The sequence below is a fragment of the Saccopteryx bilineata genome, chromosome 4, assembly GCF_036850765.1.
Source record: "Saccopteryx bilineata isolate mSacBil1 chromosome 4, mSacBil1_pri_phased_curated, whole genome shotgun sequence".
Classification (NCBI taxonomy): Eukaryota; Metazoa; Chordata; class Mammalia; order Chiroptera; family Emballonuridae; genus Saccopteryx; species Saccopteryx bilineata.
Window position 1 is genome coordinate 52,225,816 of NC_089493.1, and position 12,292 is coordinate 52,238,107.

General features: G+C 37.2%; 1 protein-coding gene across 1 annotated transcript in view; it reads right to left on the reverse strand.

Moving 5' to 3' along the window:
* The window catches only part of LOC136335435 (IQ domain-containing protein H-like), a 119,389-nt gene that overhangs the window by 21,175 nt on the left and 85,922 nt on the right, over positions 1-12,292 (reverse strand). The window contains exon 6 of the mRNA XM_066276682.1: positions 3,992-4,112. Coding sequence (XP_066132779.1) covers positions 3,992-4,112 — 121 coding nt within the window. The remainder of the gene's footprint in view (positions 1-3,991; positions 4,113-12,292) is intronic.

Consider the following 12,292-nt stretch of genomic DNA (forward strand, 5'->3'; position numbering starts at 1 on the left):
TTTATAAAAGTATCTGTTGTTTGGATTAGGCTTTGAATCATCTTTGTAAAATTTTACTAATCCCCTGATTTAATTAATGAGGTTAACATCTTTAACCTTATTGTATAGTTGTATGAGGTTCATGGTTTTACTTTAAAATATATAAATATTCTGAAACTATTTTGGAGATCCCACCAAGATAAACAAAAGATTCTCTCAGCTTGCCAGGAATGCTGCAGCTCATACAGACCAAGTCCAGGCACTGGTTTTTCTTGGCTCCCAGAGGTGAATTCAAAGGAAAATAGAACTTTGTTGACTCTGTTTTTCTAATTTTAACACTACTCCCTATTAATCTTGTGTTTAATTTTCTTTTTGTTTCATCTATGGCTAATAAATTATTCCTGTTGTTAGCTAAAATGACTGGCAATTTGGTGCTCTCTGTAAATGGATTAATGGCTTCTAGAGACCTGCTCCCTGTTGAGTGAGAAGCAATGGAGAATACAGTTTGATAGTCTTTTGTTTGTCTATTTGTGTATTTTGAGCTCAAACCAATTAGGAATTTCATGCCCACAAGAAAGGAGAATAACTGATATCTGGACCATTAAGTTTTTGGGTTTCTGTGTTTATTTTTTATCTGTGGCTAAAATTGTAGAATGGAAGTGATAAGCTTTTTCTGTATCTATGCATCTATGTGTCTATAACTCAGAAAGGCCTTTATCTCTCACTGGGAATGTGAAGTGTTTTTCTGTCTCCAAATCACATTAATAAATTAGATTGTCAAGTCTCATTTTAAATTAAAGGAGCTCTGTTCTGATTAACTTATGAAGAAAAATAGTGCTTATATAAATTGAACATTCCTAAAATTCCCAGAAAATAAGGAAATCAAACATCTAATACCTTAGTGTGCCCCCCTCTCTTCCCAAATTAAGAAACTTTCACTGAATAGTCTTACTTTTAATGGCAATATACCTATTTGCATAGTGTCAATGATAGTCTGATCTCCTTTCACTAAGATGTAATTGAAAAAATTGCTTATGCAACTACGACCTGAAATTCAATATTTAAGAATGATGCTTATTAATCAGGTAAATAGCTCACGTTTAAAGAACTAAGGTTGATTTTATCGTGTCAATGCTTGCAAAGCCATCCCAGAAAAACTGGCCAGGTACAAAGTCTATAGGTAAGGAAGGTTACTTTCTGGCAGTTCAAGAACCTTATGAGAGATACAGTACCTCCGGAAGAGAGGAATTTACCCAAATTTATAGGTCCTGCCGCTGAGATCTGGTGGACAGAATTTCTTGGTCTTGATTTCTAGCCTCTAGATAGTAAATTATAGAGGGTTTTAGAAAGTTCTATTTGAAATTTCTTAAGAAGATATTCAGCAGAGCACATTTAAAAAGGCCTGCATGGTGAATTGACATTCTTGCTACCCCTGTGTATATAATCAGGACAAACCCAAGGAGACCAACCTAAGTGTGTGAATAATTGTTTTTGAGATCCTTTGATTGTAGTGGAAGGAGATAATAAAGCTATTTTTTAGTTTTGCAGTAAGCAGAAGAGATTACTGGATGCCTTTTCAGAGAGTACTGGAGCTGCCAGGGTTACCTGGACCTAGTCTCTGAATAGCCTGTATTATAACTCTGCAGAGATTCAAGTTAACTTGTAAAAAAACTGAAAACAATGCAAAGAATTCTGCCTATGGACGAAAAAGTAAATTCTGCCTGGTGTAGGGATGCCCCTCCTTCCCACTGAAAAGCCAGTTTGTGTCCATTTGCAAATTTCTTCCAATATTCCAGATCGACAAATGTGTGTTCTCTGGATTCTCCTTTAAACCAGCTGTAACATCTTACAGATTCCCCCTTTTAATTAATGACTTAAATAAAATCTTTGACATGTGTTCATCTTACATTTGTATGAGAGTCATGATTTTATATGTTTTTGAAAAGTATTCTTTAATGCCATTGTCTCATCAAATTTTCATAATACTCTTCTTATTGGACAGATCAGAAATTGGAAGTTCATTCTTTCTGTCATTCACTCAACTAATATTTGTTAAGAGCCTAAGATGTGTGAGGAAATACCCTGGGGATTAAGGATGCAATAGTGAACCAGAGAGATCTCATGGAGCCTCTAATAGTGAAGAAGACCTTAAGTAAATCCACAGATAAATGTATGATTACAAACTGTGATCATCTCTGAAGGAAAAGTACAGAAGCTTGAGGAAGTGACTTCTGGGCAGAGTTAAAGGAACTGGAGAGAGCCTGCTATGGGAATGTGTAAGACCTGATAAGAGACAGAGAGAAGGCCCACATGTCTGGAGTGTAGAGAAAGCAGAGTGAGAGGAAAATGGAGGTGAGGGCCAGATCAGGTATGCCTTGTTGATAGAGTTTAGAGCTTATTCTAGGTCAGAGAGCAACTTGCCTGAGCTCACAAAGAGCCTGAATCGAAAATCTGATTTGTGTAGTGTGAAACTTACATGTTCTTAACCATTAAAAACCCCCACAACTTTCTCTTTTTGGATTTAACAAAATAATTCGAGAAAAAGTAGGAATGTTTGCCCAGCGTTTTCCAAAATGATTCTTTCTTCTGGATGTTGTTCACATTTCACCTTATGCTGGACTCGTATAGAGCTGGGGTGAGGCTTACGTGACATGAAAGAGCGTTAAGAACATGTGAAAAATCCAGACACTAGATCTCCATGTCTGTGGCTTGTGCTTTCCTGATGCTCAGATCACCTTGCACAATACCAGACATATGGCAAATATTCAATGACTATATGTCAATTAATTGATCGATCAATTATAAATATTATGGTATGCCATGTGTTCTTTGACAGATAATTGAGATAAAAGTGTGATCTTTTTCCTGAACCAAGCTACCATGCTTCTAGATTGACCTTTGTAGCATTTTTTTATTGTCTATTGCTAAAGCAAGCATTAAGTGATTGATTCCTTATTTCATTTATCCTAACTGGTCTAGAAAGAATATAAAATGGTACGAAAGCAAGAAATAGAAACTCTACTGATGTTATCTAGTATTCCCAGGGCGTAAATATTATGTAAAATAACTAAAAGCATATGTCACAAAGATTTCTGAACAATGAATAACTAGAAAAGTAATAGTTATAGTTGTGGGAAGGTTAACAAGTTGAGAAGCTTACAATGATTATGGGTTCTCTTAAGCTTTGCTGTCTATTTATCACCAGGTCAGTAGACAGAGGATATGACAGTTATAGGACTTTAAATTTCTAGGTTCCAGAAGAACTATTGGGAACCAACGTTAGGTCCAAAATACCTCCGGACAACAGATAGAACGTGAGACAGAAATAATTAAAGACCATCTCACTTGGTTATATTTGAGACATGAAAGGGGATTTACTTAGGCATTCTTTAACACTTCAGCCAGTTAAATTAAGTAGCAGGGAGAAGAAGTTACTTTTGACACTCAGTCCTTATTCATTCATTTACTCTTCCACTTGCTTATTCATTCAACCAACATTTAGTATCTGCAAAATGCTAGATATGGTTCTAGGCACTGGGGACACTGAGATAAAGATGATATAGCCTTTTGTGTAAAAACTAGAAATCTACTTGTTTCACATTCACTGGAATTTGGATTAAGACATACATAGTTTAAATACTAATTATATTAATTCTGGCTTCATATTTCTGCATAATAACTATTGAAATAAGATTTTTAAATGCTAGCATCAGAAACTATCTTCTCAGGAGCTTGAACATTTCTAGTAGTATTGCTTAAACACAATACTTTTAATATAAAATAATACTAACACTTAAATCAATATTAAATCTATAGAATAATGGATTTTAGAAGTGGAAGGGACTCTAGCGATCATTAATCCAATCTTCTCTGGCCAAAGTGAGGACTTGACTTATTTGAGGTCACCTAGGAGAATTAGTCACTGAGCCAGAGCTCAAACTCAGGCCCCAAACCCCATGTTATACTCTTTCCTTTAGATTCCTAGACATAAAATGATTATTGAATCACTAACCTTTACTGGCATCTTCTTGTAGGACTGATATGGGGGTGAAATATGGATTCATGCGATGAGAAGCCGGCAGAACCGTGACGTTGGTTATGGTGGACCCTTTTATTAACTTCTGAACCTTCACCTAGATAATCAAAAACTTGTTTTCAGCAGACATTTTTGCTTTCAAAATGAATAGTTTTCTTCTTGTAAACTATACATAAGATTATGAATAGTTTCATTAAGTTTTAATAAAGTAGCAATATCAGCTCCAATTTTATTGCTCATGAGTACCCTGTGCTATTGTCTACTGTCAGGAGTTTGTTTAATTTAAAATACTTAATTAAATCCAATTAACATGTTGTGATTTCCACTATGCAAAGTCATAGTAGTAGTAGTAGTTAATAAAGGAACATTAAAATTTTGTTCAATTTTAATGACTATAATATAAAAGTGCTAAATCTTGGCAGATGAGGTTTTGAATACAGCCAAATTTTGTACAAGCAAATTTCCCAGGAAATACCTATTAGAGTTTTGAGAATTAAAAAAAAAATCCTGGGAGAATTTAAAGATAAATAAGTCAACATTAAGAGATTAAAGGTGAACTCTGAGTAGACTCTTGCAGATCTTAGAAATGCTTAAAGACAAGAGGTCTAGATCACTTATAATAGATGATTACTTTTCCTAAAGTCATAAAATGCTTTTATTATAGTAATGAAATATGAGTTGTTTCTATTAAATGGCATCTAGATTTTAAAGATTATAGGTATTGCATATAAATCACATTTAATTGTTAGCCCACGTACAGTAATTTTACCTTTATTATAGGAGGTTATGGATGTCCTGGGCCCTCTCAGTAAGGAAACTGCAACTGTTTGATATTTCTAGACTGATTTAAATTTTCAAGTCAATTTCCAAACATTAATTAATTTGCTTAGCTTCTAAGGGAACTAGGTAATGGTTGTTTTAACCAGTAAAGAACCAAGACAGATAGGTTAGTATATTTGTTTCAGGTCACACACTATATTAGATATACACACAGAAAAATATACTATATACACATTAGATCTACATACTTAAAATTATATAATTTTAAGATTAATCTGATTTTACATTAGTGAAATTTGCCATTGGACTCAGATGTACTGTACCTTATTGCTCATCAAGGTCATGGTGACCTTAAGGAGAAAGAAAGGGAAAGTTTCATCAAGACTAGGGGAAGGAAATCACTTTACAAAGTAAATATATGTTGGCTGAGAAATGTTGGCATGAGTAAAGTTGTTAGGGCCCTACTGCCAGTCCATGGTGCTTAAGGGAAACTATGAGAAACTACCATCCCATGAACACCAAACCCTTTGACGATGTTTGGTGAGCACAGTTTAACTGACTATAGGTAAGATTTTTTTACAGGAAAGAGAAGCCTGTTAGTGCACTGTCTCCTTCCAGGAGAGTGGGAAGAGGAGAGGGCAGTGGTACGGGCCTCGCCTTGATGAGAGTGAGGAGCTCATATGTACACGGTGATATCGTGGAGCTTGGGCCTTGCTGACCCATCTTCATCTCTTCCTCATCTTCAGCTCTCCTCTCCACACCTCACCTCCAGACAGAAAGAGCTCCTAGGATGTCCTTCTAATCAGCGAGGATGAGACAATCACCCAATGTACTGTGCTCCAGCCTCGGCACAAAGAGAGCTGAGGATGTTCAGTATCAGAAGTGGCCATCTCTCCGCTTCTCTGATTGATATCAGAGTCAGGGAGGCAAAGGTAAATCAGAGGAAGGAAGAAAGATTCAACTTAAATAAAATTATCAAGTGCTGGGAAGATGTGAAATATAGGTTTGACAGTTTCAGGGCACATGGCACAATTTATCTGGATTTTCAGAAAGCCTTTGACAAAGTACCCCTGACAACCAGCTCTTGAAAGCTAAAGTAGAAGGATCCAACATAAAATACCCTGTAAAGTATGACACAAAGGACGGGGCAGAAGGCAGGTGATATTTGGATTCTGTCAGGCAGTCAGCACATTCATAACACTGGTTCCTTTAATTCTTCAAATTGTATCACTCTCAACAACCAAGGGCTATGCAGAAAAGGCAGTGAGGGGTGTGTGTGTGTGTGTGTGTGTGTGTGTGTGTGTGTGTGTGGTAGTAGTAGTAGTAGTGTGGAGGGGAGGGGACATTCTGGCAAGTTTATAGAAATAAATCCTGCAGACAGTGTGATTCAATGTGAAGCCTGAGCCCACTCTCCTGTCCCGTTCCCATGGTAAGGATAACCACTTCTGCGTACTTTCGGTTGGATGGAGAAGGAATGTAACAACCTTCAGCATTTACTGAGCACTTACTATATCACACTAACTTTACTACAGTAAACATTAAATTTCATGAGCAATGGAGACGCTTAGGGCTGTGGGAGTGCAGAAGAGGGAGTAATTAACTCCGCCTGCTGGTATGGCAGAAGGCTTTGCAATGACTCTCAACCCTGGCTGTATGTTAGAATCACTCGGGGAGCTTTTTAAAAATACTGCTGCCTGGGCCCCAAAACTGGGCCATTAAATCTGAATAGCTGGACTGAAACCTGGACTTGGTGTTTTTATAAAGCTCCCAGGTGATTCTGACGTGTAGCCAAAGTTGAGATGTACTACAGCAGTTGATACTGAAATTGTGCCTTAAAAGAAGCATTGAATTGTGTCACGTGGAGAAAGGGATACAATTATGGGTAGAAAGAATGGTGAAGACAAAGAGAAATAGCACTATTGCATGAAGATTTCATCAAAGACGAGGCACTCTATGTGACTGGAATATGATGTGTGTATCAGGAACGTATAGGTTGGGAAATGAGACTGGAGAGATAAGTTGAGATGAATGAAAATGAAAGACACCAATTCTATGAATGTGCTGATTGCCACTGAACTCACATGTCATCTTCTGGCTGCTCCTTTATGTCATACTTTATATTTTATGTTAGAACCAAACTTTGGAGTTTGTATAGTTATTATAAGAGAATAATATTATAAGAGAATAATATTTTATTATTATAAGAGAATAATATTTTAAATAGAATAATGTCTCTTATATCTGATATTTTATTACTATTTCCAAAACTATAATTCAGAACTCTATCACTTTATGCTAAACCTCCTACAATAGCTTAACATTTTTTCAATATTTAAAAAATACAGAAAAGCTTAAGAAGTAAACAGCAATTACGTCCCTGTCAGCCAGAATTAATCATTGTTAATATCTTGCTGTATTCGCTTCCAGTGTTTTCCAATAGAAAAAGCATTTTATTTTATTATTCTGGTAAAAAAAAAAGATATATGTTCATTATAAAGATTCCAAATAATGCAGAAAAACACAAAGATAAAAGTTTAAGAACCCATACCAAATAGCACTAGGTGACTCATTATCTCTGACTTCGCTGGAATGATTGATATATTGTTTTATAAAAAATAGGATTCATATTACATTATTAAGATTAATTGGACATGAATTTAATAGGAGGGGAAATGGCCAAATTAAACCCAACAAATGATTAAGCCTCACATAAATATTTCTTTACCACAAGATTCTTGTGAGTTATAAAAGATTCCTTGGAAAGGTTGGCCAATTTTTTCTTTAAGGACCACATAGTAAATACTGAAGGCTGTTTAGTTTCATTGTGATAGGTGGAAAGTAGCGTGAACAATATGTAAGTAAAGGGTGAAGCTATGCTCCAATAAAACTTAACTTACTAAAACAGGTGGTCAGCCTTCAGGCAGGAATTTGTGGACCCCTGCTCCTAAGTTACACACAGATGATTATGGAAAACACTTAGGTTTTTTATCACATGGTTTTACTTGGATAGCATATCTCAGCTTCAAAAGATGAGAGCACTAAACCTCTCTTGCTATCCCATGTTCTCTCCCCTACCACCCCATTTTTGAGATATTAACTTTACACTGTACAGATTTTCAATATTCACCTTCTGGTGTTTAAATATTTTCAATGGAATTTTTGGGATGACATCGGTTAATAAAATGACAGAGGTTTCAGGTGCCTAATTCGATAATACCTCATCTGTATATTGTACTGCATGTGGTCACTACCCCGGTCAAGTCCCCCTCCATCACCATTTATTCCTCCTCTACCCTCCTCCACCTTCCTCATCCCCTTTCCCTTCTGCAATCCCCACATTGTTGTCTGTGTCTAGAAAATTTTTTTCTTTGCTTAATCCCTTCACCTTCCATTTTGAAACCATAACTCGCCCTGGCCGGTTGGCTCAGCGGTAGAGCGTCGGCCTAGCGTGCGGAGGACCCGGGTTCGATTCCCGGCCAGGGCACACAGGAGAAGCGCCCATTTGCTTCTCCACCCCTCCGCCGCGCTTTCCTCTCTGTCTCTCTCTTCCCCTCCCGCAGCCAAGGCTCCATTGGAGCAGAGATGGCCCGGGCGCTGGGCATGGCTCTGTGGCCTCTGCCCCAGGCGCTAGAGTGGCTCTGGTCGCAATATGGCGACGCCCAGGATGGGCAGAGCATCGCCCCCTGGTGGGCAGAGCACCGCCCCTGGTGGGCGTGCAGGGTGGATCCCGGTCGGGCGCATGCGGGAGTCTGTCTGACTGTCTCTCCCTGTTTCCAGCTTCAGAAAAATGAAAGAAAAAAAAAAAAAAAAAAAAAAGAAACCATAACTGCTATGATTATTTAATATTGGTTCTATCTAAAATGGATCCAATGCTCATCAATATTCCTTTCATCCGGGCCTCTCAGTGCTTGACTTATTTATTTTGATTCATTTCTTAATTGCCTGGTTTTGGTTATTAAGCAGTTGTTCCAAATGTTCATGGGTATTTTACTTCCTCTGAGCCCTTATACTTGACTTACATCTGGGGTCATCCTTTCTTTTCTCAAAACTTTGTAGATTACCATTTTTTTGTACGAGTATTATGAAATCTGATGCCAGCCTTATTTTTCACCCTTTGTAGGTGATTCTTTTTTCTGCCTGAATGTATGAAGCATTCTTTGTCTTTGAAGTTCAGGTATTTAAGTTAAGAAACACCTTAATGTTAAATAGTCTAAATCAAATTTTCCTGGGATTCAGTGTTGACATTTTTTTCACCTACAGATTTAGTTCTTTCTTCACTTTGCGAAAATTTTTCTTATATTATTTGATACATTTCTTTTATTTGCTGGAATCTTTGTTTTAGGGTCACCAAGTGCCTTTAAATGTTGGCTCATCTTCATCTTTCACATTACAATACCTAACCATTCATCCTCTCTTGGTTCCTTTTAGATAGGACACCCTAAGTTTTATTTGAGTGCATGGCTATCCAGTTCCAGACTACATTTCCCACTATCCCTTGTGGCTAAATGTGGGCATGTGACCAGGACAGACAATAACACTGGGGAACAAAATTTTTTGTTGCATCCACAAAAACACTTGTTCTTACCTAATTCAAGTGTGCTAATCTCAAATCTGACATTAGTTTTTCTCTGTAAGCTGTAGTTTCTTTGCAATTCAAGATTTTAGGTTTTCATCTTACTGTAAAATTTTCAACATTTAGTTTAACATAATAAAGTAGAGTGTCTTCTTGGGCATCATTTTTGTGAAAATATAATAATTTATATAATGCAGTAAATACACTAATACACTAAAAGATATGATTGCATCAAAATTTGTCTACAATTTTGAAATAGAACATATTAAAACACTACTTTAATCATAAAATTTGCGCAAAACTTATTTAAATTCTATTCAGGCAAAAATTTGCGTTTGTAGCTCTTGCATTTGTGTCCTTGTTGAGAACAGTCTCGTTTGATGCTCCAGCAGTAGTCTGCTCATCACTAACAGCTCCAAGATTTTTGGGAAACTTATCAAGGTGACCGTTCAGGAAGTGAATCTTAACGCTTATGTTACATCCAATGTCATGGAAAGCCAACAGCAATCTTTGAACCAGAAGTTCATAGTTTTCTGCTTTTTTGTTGCCAAGGAAGTTCTTTGTAACTGCCACAAAAGACTACCATGCTGCTTTCTCCTCCTTATTCATCTTCCTGGCAAATTCTTTGTCATGTGTGAGGGTTCAAATTTGAGGTCCATCAAATACACCTGCTTTTATCTTCTCAGAAGATAAGGCAGGAAAAGCAGAAATAATATGTTGAAAGCATTCACTTTCTCTATTCAAAGCCTGAACAAACTGCTTCATTATGCCAATTTTGATGTGAAGTGGGGGAAAAATGATCCTGTCTTGATTAACTACAGGTTCATTCACAATATTTTGCATCCCTACTTCCAGAGCTTCACGTTTCAGCCACTCCTCCTGTGTCCAGTGTTTCTCCCGAGCTCGGCTGTCCCACAAACACAGAAAGCAAGGATACTTTGTGAAACCTCTCTGTTGTCCTAGCAGAAAATTTGCCATTTTAAGATCCACACAAATGATCCAGTTATGCTCCTTATACTTCAGAAAGTTGAGGACAATTTTTATATCATTGTAACCTTCTCGCAAATGAGTTAAATAACAAATCGGAACCACTGAAAATAGGCAATATATGCTCGTGTCACAAATGATGAAATATTGCACCTTTGATGTTGAAGTGTGTAACAGCCACATATATAACAGAAGGTTCAGGACTATTACATTTATGCCTACTCTAAGAAGCCATGATTCAATCTTAAAACAAAATAAGAGGGTGTTTTTATCAGATTACATTTAAAACAACTACAATTACATAAAAGTGATGTTTGTAAAACATTAAATGCCTTGTGGTTATGTTCAGTCCAAGAGTCATTGCCCTTTAACTCCGATTTAAAAACCAATGCATGCCATTAACTGTAATAAAAAGAAATTAAAATTGCATAAAAACTAGAGCATACACCAAAAAATGGACTTCAGATTTGGAATCATTGATGCAAAAATATATAGAAACAGTTCTAAAACCTCATGCAACAGAAAATGGAAAAAAAAAATTGTTCCCCAGTGTAATATGGGAGCAGAAGAGAGAAGTGTAACTTCTAGGCCATTTTCTAAGAGTGCTTGCTCTAGCTTTACTCTTCCTATGGGCTGGAACATAGGTGTGGAGAGGAGCCAGCTTCAACCATTGATATGGGAGCAAGCATCTGTAACCACAGGGATGAGGAGATGATGGAGCATCAAGATAGCAGGAGCCGTATCTTGGATAACTTCATGGAGCCGAGCTGTCCCGCCAGCCTTGGACTTCTCACCTATGGACACTTTTGTGAGTGAGCACTAAACAAACTTATTTTAAGACATTATATTTTCCCACTTCTTTGTTACAGCAGCTTAGCCTATAACAAATGAATATTCATGTATATTAGCTTCTAACAAAGGGTAAAGGTAATTTCATTTCCCCTTCCCTCTGCATTTACCTTTCTTACAGTCTTTTCTCCATGTCAGTATTTCAATGGTCAGCAGTGTTGGCTCTTTCTATTTATAGTTTATTAGTTCTATAAGATATTTTGGTATCTAATTTGTTTCCTTATGTCTGCAAACTCCCTTTTTATCTCATCCTGCTATTTTAACATCTCATGGTTGAGCCTTAGTTTTACTTAATTATGGTCCTATCAAGCTGTGCTATAATGTGAAGAAATCATGAGAAAATTTCTTCTGTTCCTTGAATTATATCTTTTCCTAAATTAGGCTTTGTGTTTTGTAGCCTGTGATACTCCCACCCTCCTCCCTTCCCTCTTTTTTGTTAGCTGTGGGTAATATACTGACAGTTATATTGTAAATTAGTGTAGCAACCATATAATTTCTTTCCCCTTATACATACTTAGGCAGCTCTGCCCAGACATCCTACCTGCTCTGATGCAGTATCTCCTTCCCCATTGTCTGGAACCAGTGTGCTGTCTCTCCCATCAACACATGAGAACTGAGTATTCTGGGTTTGCTGCACCCTTTTGTTACCTGAGGACTTGGGTGGGAGAAGCCTCTGTCTTAGGATATATGCAGTCTTTGTTAAAATATCAGGCTCTGCTCCCTCCCCGGAGATTTGGATGAGCATCCTGCAGCAGGTTTGCTCTACCTAGTTGAGGATGAGGCCATCCCTCCTGACCCCCATCCCCAGGGGCTTTGGGACATTTTGGTGGAATCCTGAAGACTTCACTTCTCTCAGGAAACAGCAGACACTTTAATTACTCTCCTGTTTCCTCTGTTTTTTTTTTCCAAGTTCCCTTGTCAGAAGAGAAAAAAAGACAAGGAAGTCTGCTTGATTGTCTTCCTTCCAGATTTTGTAGTGTTTCTGAAAATCCCAATATTTTGATAATTTACCAATAGTATTTCTGAGAGATAGGAAGTGGTTAAGATTGAAACCATGCTGTACTCCTCTACTCTGTTCCAGAATCTTC